Source organism: Bufo gargarizans, chromosome 4 (genome assembly GCF_014858855.1).
Source record: "Bufo gargarizans isolate SCDJY-AF-19 chromosome 4, ASM1485885v1, whole genome shotgun sequence".
NCBI lineage: Eukaryota > Metazoa > Chordata > Amphibia > Anura > Bufonidae > Bufo > Bufo gargarizans.
In genome coordinates this window covers 257936033-257958978 of record NC_058083.1, presented here as the reverse complement: position 1 = coordinate 257958978, position 22946 = coordinate 257936033, and the positions used below count along the sequence as shown (strand labels likewise).

Below are 22946 nucleotides of genomic sequence, written 5' to 3'. Positions count from 1 at the left end.
TAAAAGTATAACCGTAAAATGTGTTTTATATACTAGCTGGTTGTTTTTATTATGGGGTACTTTCCGACTAGTGTTTTTCCTGGATCCGGCAGGGTTCAGCAAAAACACTTCCGTTACTAATAATACAACCATCTGCATCCGTTATGAACAGATCCGGTTGTATTATCTTTAACATTGCCAAGACGGATCCGTCATGAACTCCACTAAATGTCAATGGGGGACGGATCAGTTTTCGATGGTGTCAGAGAAAACGGATACATCCACATTGACTTGCATTGCGGGTTATGCTGGATCCGTCTTGCTCTGCATCCCATAACAGAAGGCGGTTTGCTGTCCAGTGTGGGAACGCAACCAAACGGAACGGAATGCATTCTGGAGCACTCCGTTCTGTTCAGTTAGGTTTTGTCCCCATTGACAAAGAATGGGGACAAAATGGAAGCGTTTTTTCCAGTGTTGAGACCCTATGACGGATCTCAATACCTAGTTTATGTATTTTTCTTTTTATAGACTATTGGTTAAGATACCCCCTGTGCTGCCAGAGGATGTGCTTAATTTATGATGAGGCGCAGTCATCATAAATTAGGAGCCTCCTCTGGCAGTTTGTGCACCTAATAGAAATCTAGTGCTGCCAGAGAGACACTTGTTTTGCGAGTACTTTTTTTTCCGCGAGTGCTACACTGTGGGCTCTTGCTGAATGAAGCTAGGACAGCCACTGATGTTTCTTCATTAGTGACAGATTTCATGCGTCCACATTTTGGCAAATCCAACACTGAACCAGTTTCACGAAACTTAGCAAGCAGTTTGCTAACTGTAGCATGGGAGATGGGTGGTCTCGTAGGCTGTCTTGCATTTAAATCTGCTGCAATTACCCGGTTACTGCGTTCACCAGACATCAACACAATTTCTATCCGCTCCGCATGTGTAAACCTCGGCGACATGTCAATGGCTGTAAACAAAGAGAAACTTGTAAATAACTCATGAAAGAATAAAGTTACGTTAAAACTAAGCACACCATTGTTTTTCTTGTGAAATTCCCAATAAGTTTAATGTGTCACATTACCCTCTTCCTATTGAAAAAACAAAAGTTGGATTCAAAATGGCCGACTTCAAAATGGCCACCATGGTCACCACCCATCTTGAATAGTTTCCCCCCTCACATATACTAATGTGCCACAAACAGGAACTTAATATCACCAACCATTCCCATTTTATTAAGGTGTATCCATATAAATGGCCCACCTGGTACATGTTTGCTAATTTTGGCACTATGCACTTGCTCTTTGTTATTTATATGTGGATATTATATTGATTCACTGCCCTTGTGTCTTCCTCCTGTGGATGTCGCCTTTCTCTGCACTTTTTCTCTATGTGTTGATTTTTTGCTTATATATTGTATTAATGACCTATATCTTATGCAGTCTGGTAGTTTTTTTGATAGGTATTTGTAGTGCGCTATACCATAGGCATATGTGTAAATTTCTCTACATGGTGTTTACATATGTGAGCATTGGCTCACACTTTACATTTTTATTGGCTTACGGTTTTTTGGTGGCATTTTATTCGTAGTTCCGGATGAAAAGTGTTATAGTTTAAAAACTGATAGCATTTGAAAATGTTCTTGAAATATATGAACTAGTGAGGAGACAGAGAAATAAATGGAATTGAAAAAGTAATATATTCTTGCTGGAATGCGAACATTGGATTCCCGTGTTGTTATGCCTTCTGTTCCAGCACCCAGTAAGATAGATTGAACCGTACATTTTAACATTATATTTTTTAGATTTTGAAATTTTTCTAAAAATTATTTTGAACTTTTTCATTTAGCATTAATTTATCTTCAACAAGTTATGGGGGCCAGAATAAAACTTCTAAAGTAACTATACAGGCTATAAAGTAACTATGAGCTGAGCGCTGTGATTGGCCAGCGCTGCAGCAAGGGAGAAGGAGTCGCCGGCAGGTTCCCCTGGGTGGAGCCTAACTATGAAGTTACCGGAGGCAATAACGCAGAACGGAGCAGCGCCCAGGTATAACAGTAAGTGCAGGGGGGTCCCTGGGCGCCGCTCTACTTGCCTGTATAGTTACTTTAGAAGTTTTATTCTGGTGAAAGGTCCTCTTTAAAGAGGTTCCTAAATTGATGTCATTGAAACCCTGTTGTAATAGTGTTTTATGTGTGTTTTATTTTCTTGCTACATTTTTATGAATGCACATCCGAGGCACAGAGCATGGCATGGTCTGAAAAGAAACTCACGAGCACTAGAAATTTATTTTATTTATTTTATGCACTTATATAGTGCTACTATATTCTGTTTTAGGCCTCATGCACACGACAGTGGTTTTTCACTGTCAGTTATTTGGCTTCAGTGGTCCGTGACCGATTTTGCTTCAGTTGTCTTCCTTTTTTTTGTCTGACAGAGGGAAAAAAAAGGAAGGTTAATGAAAAGTGTAATTTTATTGCACCAAGGTCTTGTAGAAAAAAACGGACGCGGACACGGATGACATACCAGTTGTGCATCTGTTTTTTTTTTTGCCGGACCCATTGACTTGAATGGGTCAGTCCTCCGTTTTCCATTGACAAGAATAGGACAGGTTATATTTTTTTGGCGGACTGGAATCACGGACGCGGAGAAAAAACTGAGGACTATCAGTTTTTTTTCACAGCTCCATAGAAATAAATGGGACCTCTGCTAAACTGTGAAAAATGACGGAACGGACGCGGATGCACACAACGGTCGTGCCTTACAGACATTAGCATCAGTGTGTGGGAGGAAACCAGAGTACCTGTAGGAAACGCATGCAAACACAGGGAGAACATACTAACTCCATGGTATCTTTGGTCGGATTTGAACCCAGGACCCCAGCACTGCAAGGCAAGAGTGCTGATCACTGAGCCACTTCTATTTAATACACAAGAAGGGTCCAATTCACCACCAGATATTTTTCAATGATTGATTATAGAGAACTAAAACACATGACTGTGACATTTTGTCATACAGACCTTCCTCAAGGTGCCTCACTTTTATCTCATCTCTGTTTGAAATCTTAATGCTGCGTGTATGTGGGCTTAGCCAATACTCTTAGGTCTCATGCACACGACCATATCTGTTTTGCGGTCCACAAAAAATACGGATGACATCCGTGTGCATTCTGTGTTTTGCGGGACAGAACAGCTGGCCCCTAATAGAACAGTACTATCCTTGTCCGTAATACGGCCAATAATAGGGCATGTTCTATTTTTTTGCGGAACACAACTTCATTTTATTTTTTTTTTACAATCTGCAAAAAACAAAAACGACCGGACACGGAAAGAAAATACGTTTGTGTGCATGAGCCCTTACATAGAATTTTAGCTAAGTAGACCAAATAAGTCATTCAGGTATATCAGGAGAAAGAGAAACCATCCAGGTGTTCTCATCATTGTCTTACAGCGGGAGCCTGCAGTAAAGTAAAATGCAATATTCCTTCAGACAAGGATGACAGATTTCAAAGTCGTCCAGCATTATTAATGCAAGACAGTTATGACAAACTGTAGAGAAAAAGACATAGATCGCCTTAAAAAGGACGCAGTTTCTTCCACTTGAAAATTAAGTTTTCCATGATATCATCAGTATCTCACCAAATTTTATATAAAAATCCACAGGAAACTAAGCTTGACCTTTTTTTGTAATTTCATTTTGTTTGTTTGTTTTTTGCTTTCTAGCCACCTATTCTTTATTTTTTTATACTGGGCATACTTTTTTTTTTGTAACATAAAAAAATCAGACCCTCAAAGGCTACGGACAACTTTGCACAATTTTTTATTATTGTTCATTTGCCTCTTAAATGGAAGATTACCCAACTTTCTAAATTGTCTCCAGTAAAAAAATAAAAATAAAGAAATCCTACCATTTTGCTTCTGCAGAGTGCGTGTGTAAATCTGTTGCCTGGTGGTGCTGACAAGTCTGACATAAATCCGTCAGGGCACTGCTCCTGTTTCTGACTGATCTCTTTACACAAGCGGAATGAAGGCGGTTGTACGCTGCGGATCAGAATGTGGATAGGAGGAAAAAGCTTCTGGGGGATGAAAGTTCATACAGTGTAGTTTGCAGGGGGAGAATCACGTGTACGAGTGTAGAGAGTATGCAGTGCATAAGAGGAGCTCCCTTGTGGATTGTAGAGGGGAACCCAGTCTAGGAATTAAGCTGTGTTTGTGCATGAGAGCTAATGGAGGCAACATCACCCTGGACATAGACCTCACATTCGGCATTCATTATTGGGACTTGGCGATATGAGAAAAGTCTGAAACTAGGATCTCGTTTCAAACTGAATATCAAGGGGTCTAAAAATGAATAAAGCCTGCTGATTACATTCATTTTGTCTGCACAGATTTTTCGGGGGAAAACCGCAGCCTAAGGGCTCATGCACATGACTATTTGTTTTTTTACAGGTTCATATGCAGAACCATTAATTTAAATGGGTACGCAAAAAATGCTGAAATTACTCCATGTGAATTCAGTTTCCATATTTCCACATGTCCGTTCCGTAAAAAATAGAACATGTCTTATTCTTGTCTGCTAACAATAGGCATGTCTACAATGGGCCTTCGGTTCCGCAAATTGCGGAAGGCACGCGGACGGCTTCTGTTTTTGTTTGCGGACCTAAAAAAAACTGCACGGTCGTGTGCATGTAGCCTTAGGCTGAAAAAACAAAACAAACCCATCAGAGAGATGGCAAAAATATTAGGCATGGCCAACCAACATTTTGGAACCTTCTTAAAAAGAAGGAATGCACCAGCAACACCAAAAGACCCAGAAGACCACGAAAAAGAACTGTGGTGGATGACCGAAGAATTCTTTCCCCGGTGAAGAAAACACTATTCACAACAGTTGGCCAGATCAAGAACCCTCTCCAGGAGGTAGGTGTATGTGTGTCAGTCAACAATCAAGAGAAGACTTCACTAGAGTGAATACAGATGGTTCACCACAAGATGTAAACCATTGGTGATCCTCAAAAACAGGAAGGCCAGATTAAAGTTTGCCAATCAACATCTAAAAAGCCTTCACAGTGTTGGAAAAACATCCTATGGACAGATGAGACCAAGATCAACTTGTACCAGAGCGATGGGAAGAGAAGACTATGGAGACGAAAAGGAACTGCTCATGATCCTAAGCATACCACCTCATCAGTGAAGCATGGTGGTGGTAGTGTCATGGCATGGGCATGTATGGCTGCCGATGGAACTGGTTCTCTTGTATTTATTGATGATGTGACTGCTGACAAAAGCAGCAGGATGAATTCTAAAGAGTTTTGGGCAATATTATCTGCTCATATTCGGCCAAATGCTTCAGAACTCATTGGACGGCGCTTCACAGTGCAGATGGATAACGACCTAAAGCATACTGCAAAATCAACCAGAGTTTTTTTATGGGAAATAAGTGGAATGTTATGCAATGGCCAAGTCAATCACCTGACCTGAATCCGATTGAGCATGCATTTCACTTGCTGAAGACAAAACTGAAGGGAAAATGCCCCAAGAACAAGCAGGAAACTGAAGACAGTTGCAGTAGAGGCCTGGCAGAGCATCACCAGGGATGAAACCCAGCATCTGGTGATGTCTATGCGTTCCAGACTTCAGGCTGTAATTGAGAGCAAAGGATTTACAACCAAATATTAAAAAGTGAAAGTTTGATTTATTATTATTCTGTCCCATTACTTTTGGTCCCTTAACAAATGGGAGGCACATATGCAAACTGTTGTAATTCCTACCCAGTAAATGGATGTAAATGCCCTCCAATTTAGGGTCCATTCACGCGTCAGTAATTTGGGTCCGCATTCGTTCCGCAATTTGCAGGACCCATTCACTTTCAATGGGGCTGGAACGAATGCAAATCCACATTTCCTGGATCTGGATCCGTTTTTTCGTTCCTGAAAAAAAAATAGAACATGTCCTATTCTTGCCCGCAATTGCGGGCCAGAAAAGGCATTTTCTATTATAGTGTCTGTGATGTGCGTTCCACAAATTGCGGATCGCACATTGCAGGTGTCCGTGTTTTGCTGATCCGCAATTTGCGGATCCGCAAAACACTTACGGACGTGTGAATGGACCCTAAAGCTGACAGTCTGCAGTTAAAGCACAAAGCTAAAGCTTGTTTGTTTCATTTCAAATCCATTGTGGTGGTGTATAGAGCCAAAAATGTTAGAATTGTTGATGTCCCAATATTTATGGACCTGACTGTATGTGCTTGCACTGCTCTCCTTTAGATTGACTGCATTCCTACAAAGCACAGGACCTTACAGATTGATCATCCCCATTCTGTTGTTTCAGCAGAGCAGCAGGAGTTCTGCTTGTTATTTTACATCTGTCATAACAAGGCTCAATTGTAATGTCTGTTTCATAACATCTTGGTGTGCAGTCGGCTACCTATATAATTTGGATGGAAAGATATTGCGTTGACAGAGCACTTCTAAAGAAGGTTTCTTTGCGTTTTAAAGTACAGTGTTACTTTTATATCAATAAAATAAGAAAGAAAGCAAAAATTCAAGTGGTACATTTAAACACATGTTGATTTCGGACATTTCCAGCTATCCAGGTACTTCAATAAGACATTTCCTGATACAGTGTAGAAGTGATTGGTTTGCATTTGTTTTGAGCATTTTACTGAATGCAGTTTTTCTATAAATGCTTTACTTTGTGTTTATGCAGTATAATCACATAATATTAAAGTTTTTGGGGGACTTTTATACGGACAGTCTATTCTTATGACAGGTCATCATTATCAGATTGGCAGGGGTCTGACTCCTGGCACCCCTACTGATCGCCTGCTTGAAGAGCATGCATTATGCAGACCCCGCCAATCGGCTAATTTCACACAACAGAGCGCACCAGAACCAGGCTCGACTCTGCACACTCTGTAGTGTTCCTGCCTGGTTACTGCAGCTCTCTCCATTTGCTTGCATGGGACTGAGCTGCAGTAACCAGACACGGACACTACACAGTGTACGGGGCTGAGCCCGGTTCTTCTGCACTGTCTACAGTAAAATTAGCTGATCAGTGGTGGTGCCAGGAGTTGTGTGTCCAGGCACCGTAAGACTTTAAACTCCTTGGCACGGGGATATTGAGGCTAAAGGTCCTGATCAGACAGCAGTTCTCAGACCTCACCACACAGCCCCTTGGCATCTGGCATACTCCTTTTCAATAGCACTAGAGCTGTCTTCCAGCTAATTGAGCTCCTTTCACCAGACTAGGTGCAGCTAGACTGAACTAGATTGGGTTAGACATGACTCCTTCTCCCTTGGGAAGAGGGTCAACAGCCTCATCTAGTGGGCTGGAGGTTATAGCCTGTGAACTCCAGACTGGTCTTTAACATGAAAATGCATACATTATACAGCAATACACATTTAATCACAGTTTTGACCTTATAACAGCATGTACATAAAAGATCACATAAAAACCTAATTTTAGTGTACTACTTGCTTGGAGTAGGACGCTGTATAATTAAGTGTGCAAAATTTTTAATTCCACAATCTCAGTATAGTTTGATTTTTAGAAAAGAGAACATCCAGGAAGTAAAATGCTAATGCAACATACAGAACCTTAATTTTTTTTTTATTATAACGTTTCATTATTTTTGTTGCCAGGTTAAAAGATGTAAAAAATGTTTTTCTTAAAGGCATTTGGGCTCAATCCAATATAATTTACAGAAAGCACCTGTCGTCATCACTAGCACTTCAGTCTCGAGGTTACATGTGTATAAATGGAAGATGCACGTTTACTGTATCAGGGAAGCGCTAGCAAAGTGGTTCATAACCAATTGAACTTCTTGATTGAACTTGGTGGACTTATGTCTATTTTTTTCAACTGTATAAACTATTTAAAGGGGTTGTCTCACTTAAGTGGCATTTATCATGTAGAGAAAACTGATACAGGGCACTTACTAATGTATTGCTGTTATTCCCCATATTGCTTCCTTTTCTGGCTGGGTTAATTTTTCCATCACATTATACACTGCTCGTTTCCATGGTTACGCCCACCCTGCAATCCAGCAATGGTCATGCTTGCACTCTAGAGGAAAAGCGCCAGCCTCTCTGGTGGCTGGGACTGTGGGAAAGCACATAGTTTAGTGCTTTTTCCTATATTGTGCAAGCATGGCTACTAGGGATGAGCGAATCGACTTTGGATAAAACATCCAAAGTCGATTCGCATAAAACTTTGTATCAATATTGTGTGCATGCATGACCACAGCTCCAGTCTGAGACTGATGGTCATGTGCTTGGCCGTCCCATGGACAGTGAATTGAGCTATTAGACACTGCTCTAGGGGCTTGACGTGGAGATTCCCTGGACAAAACTCATACCCCATGAGGGGCATTTAATGTGAAAATTGCATCAGTACCCTAACATTCCACTTTCTGATGGGTGGGGGTCTGACTACAGTACTAAACCTCCACCTACATTTTGCCTGTATAATCCCATTTAGTTGATGATTTTGCGTGAAGTCTATCATCTCTGGCCTTAGATATCTATGATGTGCTTATTCATCTAATGGTGACATAATGGCTCTATCATCCTGTCTAAAGGCCCCACCATTACATTTATTAATAGACGACCATTTGTGGAAATCCTATTGAAAGAAAACTAATCTCGCATTTTTCACTAATTGCCCGAGTTGCAGTCAACAATTGCTTGACATTTTCTGTGGTAATGGAGATTGTACTTTACATGTAGCTATTTCTTAATTCTGCAGAATTGATTCTTTAAAGAGCTGTTCTGTAATTACAGCTAAGTGTATAGCTTTGATTTATTTTGATGATATGAAAGAAGACGTATGTGGTTTACACGGGGAATGTGTTATTTGCATCTTTTCCACTGTTCGAAAATACCAGGGCTAGTTAGTGGAAACTGTTTGGGTGCATAACGGGAATTTGTTACCCTGCACATTTACATGCAGGAAAACTGCAGAATAATACAGGCCCAACAAAGTTGATGAGTTGGGACAAATCTCATGTACGCTTTGCTTTTTCTTAGGTGCAGCGATTGACCTGTTGTGTAAATTTTGAAGTTTGTAGCATGTCAATTATCTTTGCGTTTTCTTTGAGCGGCTTTCACCTTTTTCAATGGAATTGTGAGATCGCCAGAAAATCCAGATCAAATCTGTGCTAAAATCAGCATAAAACCGCAGAGAAAAAAAAACTAAAGTGATAAATAGTGCAGACCTAATGTGCATTTTTTTTAATGTGGTTTGGTGTGCATTCCATGCGGATTTTCTGCACATAAATCTTTAGATTGAATGTGTTGAGTCTCTGTTGAATATCCTGCAGGTTGTTGATGTTCACTTGGCACAGAATAAAATATATGTCCTATATATGTATTTACATCATGTTTGCACCATACATTTGAGGTATGATAATGCAAATCTACAGCTCAAATGTAGAACTGACCGTAAAGTAGTAATTAAAACCGTAACCGTAGTTTGATGATTGTCTACACCAAGATATATTGCCATTTCTCTTTTCTTGTGGTGGCCATTTGTTCAAATGTACTAGCAGTACAGCCAAATGAGCTTGATTTTCACATCTCAGCAACTGATGGTAAAACATAGTAATTGATTGAAAGTGCTGACCATCGTTTCTGAGAAGCTAAGTTTAAAGTGCCAATGAATATATCTACTCTTTATGTTGTCAATTTTGCGACAAGTCTCCATCAAATCAACAGAAATATGCTATTATGTCTAGAGAAATTTTACAAAACAATTTGCTTTCTCACGAAGCACATTTCTTTGAAGATAGCAGGTGCAATGACAGGGAACCCCTCAGATGCTGCGTTCATCGCCGATCATGGCTTCTGAGATCCATATTAAAGCATTTTAGTATTTTCAATTTCAGGGGAAATCTATTTGTTATCATGAATTGCGAGGAAAATCGGCTGCACAGCGAATCAAATTTTTCCTGAAATTTTGATCAAAGTCCACTTAGTGAAATTCTAATTATTTAGGTAATGCAGTTTAAATTGATCTGTCGCCCAGTTGTGCATTGTAAGCTGCATACCTTGTTAAATAGATATCTTAGACCTGGTGAGGCTGGTATACGTTGAACATTTGTGCCAGAACAGCTGTATAATTCATTTGGAAATATTTGCCGCCTTAATATAGGTTTAAACTGGAACTGATGAGTTAAAGTATATTCATGAGTTGAAGTCCATCTCCGCCCACTCAACCTGATTAATGAGCTGTAACTTGTGCAGAGCAGTGTGAAGTCTCAGCAGCAGCAGGGGAGGAGGTACACTGGAAGGAGCTGGTCAGTTAGAGGTTTGTGGGTGGAGATTGACCTTAGCTCATGAATGCATTGGACTCGTAAGTAGTGTTTAGTTCGGCGTCTAAAGTTTGGGTTCGGGTTATCGAAGGATCGCGTTATGGAATCTATATTCCGTTATGGTAGGTAGGAGTGGAATCCATAACGCGATTCTTCTATAACCCGAACTTTAGACACCAAACTTAAAACACAAGTTCACTCAACACTACTCGAGAGCTATTTCACACTCTACCAGGGCTCATCCCAATTTTAATATCAAACTGGAAAATTTAAAGAGGCCCTGTCACCAAAGCAAAAAAAATATGCTGCTTGTATAACTAGCCATGCTTCCTTGAGCATGGCGTACTTTACTCTGTTCCGGCATCCCTCTCGTTCTTCAGCTATTTCCCCCTAAAGTTCCAGCTTCACACATCAATCTGAAGTGATTGTCCACAGAGGTGTGGCTAACCATTTCTCTTCTTTGCAAAGAGAGGTTTCTCCTCTCTGTGACCATCTGTCACCCACTCCCTCCAGCTGCAGCATGATCTCATGAGACCAACTATTTTTCACAAGACCATGCTGTATACTATCTCCTGCCGGGACAGCGTCTCGCTGGGACCATAGTGAGAGGAGCCCAGAACCAGTGCTGCCGAGAGGTGGTTCCGGTCAGAGTGAGATGATATGATATGAAGAAAAGCCAGAAATGCTCTGATGCTCACCTCAGAGGGGCTGGAGGCGTGAAGAATGGGTTATGTCCGGGTTCAGAGCAAACCCCTTTAAGACTGACGTGGTGCTAGGGCCGAGGGGGTGCAGGAACATGGGGTAAAGTATGGTATGCTTAGGGAAGCATGACTAGTTAGATTATACAAGCAGCACAGTTTTTTTGCTTTGGGGAAAGGTCCTCTTAATCTACATTTACACAACTGTATGTGTTTTGCAGTCCGCAAAACACGGATCCGCCAAAAATACGTATAGCATACATTTGGAAGAGGTACATTTGGCATCCGTTTTGCATCCTTTTTTTTTTCTTTTTCTTTTTTGTAACAATGCCTATACTTGTCTGCAAAGCGGACAAGAATAGGACGTGTTCTATCTTTTTTGCGGGGCTACAGAACAAACATGTGGATGCAGACAAGACATGGTGTGCTGCCTGCATTTTTTGTGGACCCTTAGAATGTGGACCCATTCATTTCAATCTGCAGAAAAACTGATCAGACACGGAAAATAATAAGTTTGTGTTCATGTAGCCTTAAAAGAAGGATTATTCAGCCATTCTGACATGGGTTTTTAAAGCAAGTACACCAGTCTTGTCAGCTCCCAGAGATCTATTTAATAATGTATGCAACATTTATTGTGAAAGATGGTGATGGATACCCTTTAGGGACTGCTCTAGCATCTGATTTTGTAAAATATGGCAAATTTTACATTCTGAGCTGAAATTCACTAACTGATCTGTCAATTAAATTGTGCAGTTAGTATACGTTCAGTACCAGGTCAATATGTACGTTTTCTAAAAGTGCACTCCTAGCCTGTTTGCCCTATAGCAATGTAATGTAAAAAAAAACCTGCACTAAAACTAGTGTGTATTGTATAAATATGTCCATGTAACAACCAGCTATTGTAGTAAACTGTATTGTGTTATGTAGAACTGAAATATTACATTATCTTGAGTTGACATGGAAATCTGCCTTCCTTTTTGTATATTAGTGGTAATGAATGAAGCCAAATATTGTAGTAGGAATGCCAAAAGTATTTTTTATTTGCTATTGAAATAGTGTAGAGAATAAAGGACTGTCTAAAAATCAAACTACAAAACCGGTGGGCAAGCACGGTGGCTCAGGGGTTAGCACTGGTGTCCTAGGTTCGAATACGACCAAGCATCTCCGTGGAGTTTGTATGTTCTCCATGTGTTTGCGTGGGTTTCCTCCTACACTCCGAAGACATACTGATAGGGAACTTAGATTGTGAGCCCCATTGGGGACAGCTTGATGCTAACGTCTGTAAAGTGCTGCGGAATATATATATATATATATATATATATATATATCATCGCTATATAAGTGCGTTAAATAAATTGCTGCCCAGAAACGGTGATTGAGGTGTCCGCATGAAAGATTGTTTCACCCAAATCCATCTTTAAAATACACACTGAAGATATTCCCTGCAGTCATCTAATCTGAGTGACTGAAAACTGAAAGGAAGACTGCATTTAGACAATAGTGCAAAAGCAAATGCACCCATGTAATATTGAATCTATAGCATGAAGAATACGTTAACCTAAATCCATCCAAATTTTTAACTCTCCCGGATTTTCAGCTACTAAGTGCAAATCTGCTCTTCTTCCTGGATGACATTCTATCCAAATCCATCTATTCGTTATGTTTCTAGATTTGTTTGGTTCTTGTACGGGCTTGGCTTTTACATTCTCTGGTCTATCTGGAATTTTCCCTTTAAAGGGGTTGTCCTCTTTGTTTTCTACTGATGACCCATCCTCAGTATCAGTGAAGAGAAGGCAAAAAAAGAGGGTTAGTCAGCACCTCCCAGTGCGCAGGTGCACGCTGCCATGGCAAAGACCTAGCGGAAAAAAGACAATGCAGGAGCACCCTGCAAATCAGATAAAGTACAACAATGCCATAGTCACAAAAATTATAGTGCTAATGCTACGCTTATTTATAAAGTGAGATGTTTGGCCAATGCATTTTGTACAAAACCATCTGAGTCTGTCTGCCGTACATCAAGGCGATCTCTGTTTCTTTTGTCTTTTTCCTCTAGGTCTTTGCCATGGCAGCGTGTACCTGCGCACTGGGAGGTGCTGACTAACCCTCTTTTTTTTTTTGCAGATTTACAGTGCTGGAGATGTGGCACTCCTGATTAGCCTGTCTGCCCCATTGGCTAATTTTAATTAGTTTCAGTATAAAGCTGTAGCCTGCTCTCACTACATTCATTGGAAGCTGTCTGGCACAAGGAAAAGTATAGAGTGGGCTCAGCATGCATGTTGGTACCTGCATCCCTTGTAATGGAGGCCATTATGGCACCAAAAATGGTAAAAGGCAGAGTGGACCCAGCATGCATGTGGCTCCAACACTCCCTGAATTTTATGGCGGCCATTGTGGTGCATAACAGGTAGTATTTAGTGTTAGGACCCGTCTAACAGAGATCGCCTTGACGTACAGCAGACGGGCTCAGATGGTTTTGTACAAAATGCATTGGCCAAGCATCTCACTTTATAAATAAGCTGTAGCATTAGCACTATAATTTTTGTGACTATGGCATTGTTGTACTTTATCTGATTTGCAGGGTGCTGCTGCATTGTCTTTTTTCCTCCAGTGGAGAGGGTGCTGGAAGTCGGACCCCCACGATCAGCTGTTTGAAGAGAAAGCAGTGCTTGTATGAGCGCTGCCTTTTCTTCACTGTTTACCTGCTCGCTGCTGCAACTTGCAGCGACAAGCAGTGTATTTACAACTATGATGTTCCCATTCACTTAAATAGGAAGGCTCCCGTACGAGTGCTGCATTCTCTTCAAACAGGTGATCAACCCCCGCTGATCAGATATTGATGACCTATCCTGAGGATAGGTCATCAATAGAAAATAAAAAGCAGAGAACCCCCTTTAAGGCCTTGTTCACATCTCTGTCAAACAGATCCAGCTGCTTGATATGGCTCAAATGCCGGCTGTCAGCTGGACAAAATAATGTTGCATGTAATGGTTTTTGTCTGCCAGAAACCTGACATATATAATGGAAAGTGGCCAGGTCACCGCCGGACATCATTATTGTGAATGGGGATCTAGTGGTGAACTAGAGAATCGGGCAAAGCCAGATCCATCCAAATCTGGCAGGCTGTTCTGTATTTTTTTTTCTCTCTTATATTATTTTTTCTTATTTTTCATTTTCATTTTTATTACTGTATTTCTCCTGCTGTTAGGAGATCCACTACATGATCAAAGAAACTATTGGTGTTCTTTTAGGGCTATTCGTATGCAACATATAGACAAGCGAAAAACACTAGTGTTGTCTGAATATTATTAGTATTAGCATTTCATTTGGCCTCATATTTTCCTTCATTTACACACTGTAACAAGTTTGCATAGCAGGAATGCTGTGAGTCTGAACCTTACTACCAACGGGGAGCTCTGATTAATTTTTCCACTCACTGGGAACCCCTGCTCCCACTCTTACTTCAAAAAAGGATATTGTAGGAGCAAGTAAACAATCTACAGTCGTGGCCAAAAGTTTTGAGAATGACACAAATATTAGTTTTCACAAAGTTTGCTGCTAAACTGCTTTTAGATCTTTGTTTCAGTTGTTTCTGTGATGTAGTGAAATATAATTACACGCACTTCATACGTTTCAAAGGCTTTTATCGACAATTACATGACATTTATGCAAAGAGTCGGTATTTGCAGTGTTGGCCCTTCTTTTTCAGGACCTCTGCAATTCGACTGGGCATGCTCTCAATCAACTTCTGGGCCAATTCCTGACTGATAGCAACCCATTCTTTCATAATCACTTCTTGGAGTTTGTCAGAATTAGTGGGTTTTTGTTTGTCCACCCGCCTCTTGAGGATTGACCACAAGTTCTCAATAGGATTAAGATCTGGGGAGTTTCCAGGCCATGGACCCAAAATGTCAACGTTATTGTCCCTGAGCCACTTAGTTATCACTTTTGCCTTATGGCACGGTGCTCCATCGTGCTGGAAAATGCATTGTTCTTCGCCAAACTGTTGTTGGATTGTTGGAAGATGTTGCTGTTGGAGGGTGTTTTGGTACCATTCTTTATTCATGGCTGTGTTTTTGGGCAAAATTGTAAGTGAGCACACTCCCTTGGATGAGAAGCAACCCCACACATGAATGTTCTCAGAATGCGTTACTGTTGGCATGACACAGGACTGATGGTAGCTGTAACGGATCTCCTGGCACACCGACCGGGTACCTCCGAGTGCTTCCCAAGGACTCCAAGCACTCCACTTGACACCGTAAGCGCTGCAGACCCCTCGAACCACTGAAGCTTGGTTGAGGTCTCACCGTCTCCTACCCACCCTGGACCTACGACCAGGTTTCCAGTGGGTGAACCTCTCCTAAATCCAGAGAGCAGGAACAGCTCTTACAAGAGCTAATAGTATAGCCAGGGGAGTATAGCAAATCTTCAGTGTATAGCAATCCCCAGTGTTGATCAGTTACCCAAACACCAGCCTCAACATGATGAAGGGTTAAACAGGAACTCTTTATTGAACACACAAGCATTGACTTATACACATTTTCCAACAAGGTTACCACCCACAGGGTTTTGTAAATACCACCAATAAACACGTACAATACACTCAGACACTCCCACACAAAATCCTCCCCTCTGCCTGTGATACAATTACCCCACACAATGGGTTGATGCTATTTTATCACAGGCAGGAGAATACACAGTGTCTTCTGTCCTGGAGACAACCGAGGGTAATTCAATTATCTCTCAGGACAAAAGGAAAATCGCCAATACACACGTGGGGACAATAGGACAGACATCACTACTCAAATATACAATGTCCCACCCTTTACAGTACACATAGACATTTAACATATCCCAAAATGGCACGAATTAGACCAGGGGTTCAGAAGTTAGTAAAAGTCCTTTGTGAAGAAAGGAAGCCTGGCTGATGAGAGGGGCAAGAGGCTGGTAGCCAAGCTTCTCCCACCACCCAGTGGCGAGGTTGGTTTCGTCACAGTAGCGCTTACCTTTTCTTCTCCGGACAAGCCTTTTTCCTGATGCCCCAAACAATCGGAATGAGGCTTCATTGGAGAATATGACTTTGCCCCAGTCCTCAGCAGTCCATTCACCATATTTTCTGCTGATCAATCTGTCCCTGATGTTTTTTTTTGGAGAGAAGTGGCTTCTTTGCTGCCTTTCTTGACACCAGGCCTTCTTCTAAAAGTCTTCGCCTCACTGTGCGTGCAGATGCGCTCACACCTGCCTGCTGCCATTCCTGAGCAAGCTCTGCACTGGTGGCACTCCGATCCCGCAGCTGAATCCTCTTTAGGAGACGATCCTGGCGCTTGCTGGACTTTCTTGGACACCCTGAAGCCTTCTTAACAAGAATTGAACCTCTTTCCTTGAAGTTCTTGATGATCCTATAAATTGTTGATTGAGGTGCAATCTTAGTAGCCACAATATCCTTGCCTGTGAAGCCATTTTTATGCAACATAATGATGGCTGTACACGTTTCTTTGCAGGTCACCATAGTTAACAATGGAAGAACAATGATTTCAAGCATCACCCTCCTTTTATCAGGTCAAGTCTGCCATTTTAACCCAATCAGCCTGACATAATGATCTCCAGCCTTGTGCTCGTCAACATTATCTCCTGAGTTAACAAGACGATTACTGAAATGATCTCAGCAGGTCATTTAATAACAGCAATGAAATGCAATGGAAAGTTTTTTTGAGATTAAGTTAATTTTCATGGCAAAGAAGGACTATGCAATTCATCTGATCACTCTTCATAACATTCTGGAGTATATGCAAATTGCTATTATAAAAACTTAAGCAGCAACTTTTCCATTTTCCAATATTTATGTAATTCTCAAAACTTTTGGCCACGGCTGTACATTTTTGTCCACCACCATAATGTGGCTTTACTGTGTTAAGTATCTACTGAAATCAGCTTGCTACCTTTACTGTTATAGTGGCAGGTCTAGCTGCTGCCTACTAGGAAACCTCTACCTCACCATTGTAGAATTTTTGTATTTTAGTTATTTTAGTTTTTAGTTAATATTTACTAGTAAATTACACTCTTTGTTTATGTGATTTTGGAATACCCATGAATGGCTTTCTTAGTAATACACCCAAATGATATTTTTTTTTCAAGTGTGCATGAATGTTATGTAGGAAAGTGTACATTTGTTCACAGAGAGCTTTGACCACTCATACCAACTGTAAGCAGTAAGGCTAGGGCTACGCCTCAGCATTTGTCACATGGGTTCTTGATGCAGAAAAGTTGAGCAACATTTTTTACAATGATAGCCAATGGTGCGACATGACAGTCGCAAAAAATCCATCCAAGTTGGATTTTTGTGCGACTGTCGCGTCGCAGTGTGACACCATTGACAATATTTACAAAAAATGTCACAGTGTAGCTATAGCCTTTTTTGTCATGCGACTTGTCGTGCAACACATGTGGCCGTGTAGCCCTAGCCTAAATGCGAGACAGTCCATTAGGACACGTCAGCTACCGGACATCATCTAGAGATGATTTATGAAACCCAAATGAAATTAAGAAGGCTAACAATGTTAGCTATATGCAGAAAATAAGTTCAATGCAGTGCAAAAAAAAAAATGCATTATTGTAAAGTAATAAAAAAACACTTGAAAAATTTACCATTTGATGCATGCTGGTATATTTAGTTTATAATTTTCATACATCTGTTATCATTTTTTATTTTTATCGTTCTTTAAGGTGGAATCAACGCAGAGTATGATTCGAATCTTGGGCCTTTCAGCTACTTTGCCCAACTACTTAGATGTTGCTACATTTCTTCATGTCAATCCTTATATTGGCCTTTTCTACTTTGATGGGCGATTCAGACCTGTTCCACTTGGACAAACTTTTATTGGAATAAAGTCGACCAACAAGGCAAGTATAAATGTTACTGACTATTGTTGAATTTTTTTTCTTAATAAATAGTACAAGTGGCAAACAAGGAAAAAACACCACTGCATGCAGCTTTATTTTGTTCTGCAAAATGCCAACTTTCACCCTGGACATGTGACAGACCCTATTATATTGAATGGCATCCATTCCAGTATTAAAGCAGAATACCAGAATTAAAGTATAAATAATAACATTGCCTTAAGCGCCCTTTACATGGGCCGAGAATCCCACAGACCATCGCTAAATGCCTTCTGTGTCATCCCGTGTAAAGTGACCTTTAGAATCTTTGTAATATATTTTATCAGAGAAAGATGTGTCCTTCTCTTATCAGGCTCCTCTCCTGCTCCTCACTAAATTTAGTGTTTACTAAAGACTGGCTGCCTGCTTACAGAAGGATTAGATTACATAAATCTGTGGAGAGGGGAAGAGGGATTGGGGAAGGGAGGGACTGCTGGATATAGTCAAAGAAACTGACAAAAAGACCACTGATAGTTTGTAAGTGCTTGTAAAGTTAATTTTACTTGGACTGAGTTAGCAGGCAGTAAGCAGGACAAATGATCCCGATAATTGCCTGATTGTCTGTCATATGAGAGAGCATTTACATGCAGCAATCATCTCTTCACGGGGAAGGGCCATCTCTACAGCAATCAATTGTCCCCATAAAATTTCCTTGTTTCTGGGCAGCAGATTTCTGGTAACACACACCCAGTCTGTTGCACACTAAATGTGATTTTAGGTGATAGCCGAAAGGCATGATCACTCAATGAGCAATCGGTTGATTGTCAATACCTTTTACCAAGACCAATTATCGGAAAAGAGTATTTCTATGATAATTGCCCAAATTGTCATTGTATGTAAAAGGACTATTAGGGAGCCAGAACCCCTGTTTCTCCATGTCAAGTGTATGGGCACACACAAAACCAGCTACTCACTAGAAACAAAATTACAGATCGCACTCGGGAAAACGGCAAAAAAAGAAGCAGATAAGAAGTCATATAATATCCAGAAATAGTTATTCCTCATGTGCACACAGCAGCTTATTCAAAAAAATTAAATGAGTCACACTTTGATGTAGCGGTATATTCACCTGATATTGAGTCTTTGGAAGGGGTGTTCCCATAATCCCTAGCTAAAAAGTTAATGTAACTATATAGATGTTTGCAAATACCTTTTTGTTTCAATTGTGCATTGCTATGGAGATCTAGAATCTTGTGCACCCTTGTCCTCACAGTTTTGGATATCCACTATCTCCTATGGTTATTTCCACCACTGTGTGCTGCTCTATACATTTTGCTATGAGGATGGCCCAGTCCTCAGGATTGCACATTGCTGAGGGAGCCCAGTTACTCTCTCTAGCTCTGTGCCTATGAATAGGAAGGCTCCCAGGCATGCGCAGTAGTCAGATAGTCTACCTTTACAGCCGTTCTCAGGATGTAGACACAGATCACTGGTCAGCTTACATGCTGCTAATCATTGCCCACAGAGAGATTGTCTTAAGGGCGGATACAAAGTCTAAATTAATTTTATTTCTTCCGCTGATGTGGGAGACCGGACTGTTAGGGCTCATGTGCACAAACGTATTATCGTCCTTGTCTGTTATGTTTTTTTGTGGCCGTATGCGGAACCAATCATTTCAATGGGGTTGTAAAAGAAAACGGAAATGACTCTTTTTGCATTCCATAATTGGATGTCCCCAAGTCAGTTCCACAAAATAATAGAACATGTCCTGTTCTTGTCCATTTTGCAGACAAGGACAGGCATTGTTACAATGGATCCGCAAAAAAAATAAAAAATGATGTAACACGAACGTCACCCGGGTATCATATTCTTTTTTTTTCGTGGATCCGTGTTTTGCGGACCTCAAAATGCATACAATCATGTGCATGAGCCCTTCCGGTAATTTCACGCTTGCGGCAGAGGATTCCGGCAAGCAGTTCTGTCACCAGAACTGCCTGCCGGATCCGTCAAAATGTATGCAAACTGATGGCATTTGTCAGGCGGATCAGGATCCTGATCCGTATGACAAATGCATTGAAATGCCGGGGCCGTCTCTTCGGTATCATCCAGAAAAACGGATCCAGCATTAATTTTTTGAAATTTTCTGCGGTCTGAGCATGGGCAGACCGCATTGCCAGATCTGTTTTGCCAGAACACTCGGGCCGGATCCAGCATTAATGCATTTCAATGGGAGAAAATGTGTTCTGAAATTTGGGATTGAGATAAAACCGTAGCATGCTTCGGTATCATCTTCGTCCTGAAAAGGCATAAAGACTGAACTGAAGACATCCTGATGCATCCTGAACGGATTGCTCTCCATTCAGAATGCATTAGGATAAAACTGATCAGTTCTTTTCCAGTATTGAGCCCCTAGGACTGAACTCAATGCCGGAAAAGAATAACGCTAGTGTGAACGTACCCTTACAGAGTCTAATATACCCAGGAGTGAAGGAAAGCAGAGTTTCTTGTAGTAAAGCTGGATTTACACGTCCTGATGTTCGGGTCGATTATTGCGAACGAACATTCCTGTGAAGCGCATTCCTGATAATCTGCCTGTCTGGAGGTACCGCAGATGTGACCTCATTCTTTGTTCCCAAGCAGCAGATCGTGCCCTCTAAACAGCACTCTTCTGCCAGGGGATGAGCAATAGCAACAGCATCGCTCGTCCTCGTACCGTGGAGGGGATCGCTGCATGTGAATCCACTTAACGATTAGATGACCATCGCGAACGTTTGCTTCCTTCCTAAATGTGCCTTAACAAGCTACACATGTACAAGAATAAACAGTAGAGTCAGTGACTTAAGATAAATACTGAGTTATACAGTTTTGAGATCCAGCAGTGGATCTCAAAACCACAGCAAAACGCTTCTGTCCTAATGATACAGCCATCTGCATCCGTTCAGAACTGATCCAGTTGTATTAGATCGAAAATGAAGAAATTGGATCTGGCACTAAAACCATTGTAAGTCAGTGGGCTTGTGTGAAAGGGGCTTTAAAGGGTATCTCTGCAGCCCTTTTTCTTTTGTTCCATCAATCCATATTCACTGTACATAGAACCCTTGGACCTGAACATGTGCTGTAGACATACTGAATACAGATTACAACCCACTTGGAGAAATTGGGCAGCAGTGGAGGGCGAGTTGAGCCCAACGTGTAAATTTGGTTCGAATACACATGCTTATTGCAGAAAAAAACGCACCACTCTCAGAGTAGACAGCGTAAATGTCCTCACAGGTCCCTGTTCCTAAACTAGACTCACTGTTTTTTAATCAGTGTCGCAGAACACGTCCATTTGTTCATCTAATCATTGTGCTTTGAAGGCATCTCATTTTACAGGATACCTGTTCCTTGGTGTGATATTGCACAGGCTGATTTACCAATTATTCAGAACAGTTCAAGTAAATGACTCTTACAATAGCTTAGAAAATATTTCATTCTTCCAAAATGTTATAGAATAAATAACAATAAGGAAAAAAAAAAAAGAAAGAAAGAAAACAATGGCAAAAGTAATGGCATCGGAAATAAGACCACGAACAGTTAACCTACTACAGGTTAACTGTTCGTGGTCTTATTTCCGATGCCATTACTTTTATTTGCCATTGTTTTCTTTATTTTTATTCCTTATTGTTATTTATTCTATAACATTTTGGAAGAATGAAATATTTTCTAAGCTATTGTAAGAGTCATTTACTTGAACTGTTCTGAATAATTGTTAATCAGCCTGTGCAATATCACACCAAGGAACAGGTATCCTGTAAAATGAGTTGCCTTCAAAGCACAATTGCATCTGAATACATTCTTGTCTCATTTTCTTTTATGAAGTTTCGTCGTGTCTGTCATATACACATTGCAAGTCTCATTAGTCTTGATATTATTGCACTCACCGCTTTAAACAGTACTTGCTTCCAATAAAACTACTTACATGCTGCTATCCATTTGTGCCATTGTGTCATCAGTTTTCCTGTAAACCCAAGCACTGTTTTATACACAATCTCTTCATTTCTCTGCCAGTGTTAAGGGTTAAGTAGCCTTTTAATTCGCATTTCTATAAAGTTAGATACCTGCTAACTGTAGAGAACATTTTCAAGTTTATACACAAAAGGATAGTTTGCCATATGGCACTTATTGCAATGTGCATATTTTAACCTTCATTAATTGTATCAAGTATCTGTCTATAAAGCTGCCATTGCCTTTCTTTAATTATCCTTACAGATTGCGATTTGGCTGCACATTGGAATTAAAATAAATAGCTTGATAAAGACATGTAGTTGGTTGCTTAATTGTATGTCTGAAGGTTGACCTTGTTTTACAGGACACACAATGACAACCAAGCTTGGAGAAAAACAAATACACTGTTGTTTGTACTTGGTTATGGTAGGCAGTTCAGACATAAAAAGGGAGATTTATCATTTAGTTTGCACCAGGAAAGTGGTATTAAAAGTCACAAATATATATTAGGCGCATCCTCCGACAGTGCAGGGGATATCAAGCTGTCTCCCCTATACTCAGCCACAAAGTGACAGACCATGTAAAGTTACAGAGCAGGGTCCACAAATGCTAAGGCACATATGGGGTATATATTAGGCGTATTTCTGGCGCAGATTGCACCACAAAGGTCATTTGTGCCGCAACTAGCTACTTTTCCCTGCTCACACCAGGTCTAAAAAAGTGGCCATACGAGGATGGTCTAAATGTAAGCTAGGAAGCTGTCTTACATTTAGACCGGCACTGGATACGCCGAAGTTATGTAGAGGCCGGCGCCTCTTTATAACTTCGGTGGATCCACTGCAGCTATAGGGCTTAAGACTGGTGTCTAAAATGCCAGTCTTAATAAGTGACCCCCATAGTACATAAAAGTCACCAATGCTCTGATGACATTTTTATTTATTTTTTACATTTTTTAAGGAAGTTTAATAAGCTTTAAGGCAATGTAATGAGAAAACAACTGATTTAAATGGCATTTTTATGTTAAGATTATTTTTTATTTTATTTTATAAAGGCTTTATTGAAAAGCTTTGCATCATACATCAGATTTTTTTATAACAACATTAAT

General features: G+C 40.6%; 1 protein-coding gene across 1 annotated transcript in view; it reads left to right on the top strand.

Annotated features, from left to right (window-relative positions):
• ASCC3 (activating signal cointegrator 1 complex subunit 3) overlaps nt 1–22946 on the top strand; it is a 670136-nt gene that overhangs the window by 261136 nt on the left and 386054 nt on the right. The window contains exon 12 of the mRNA XM_044289192.1: nt 17702–17878. Coding sequence (XP_044145127.1) covers nt 17702–17878 — 177 coding nt within the window. The remainder of the gene's footprint in view (nt 1–17701; nt 17879–22946) is intronic.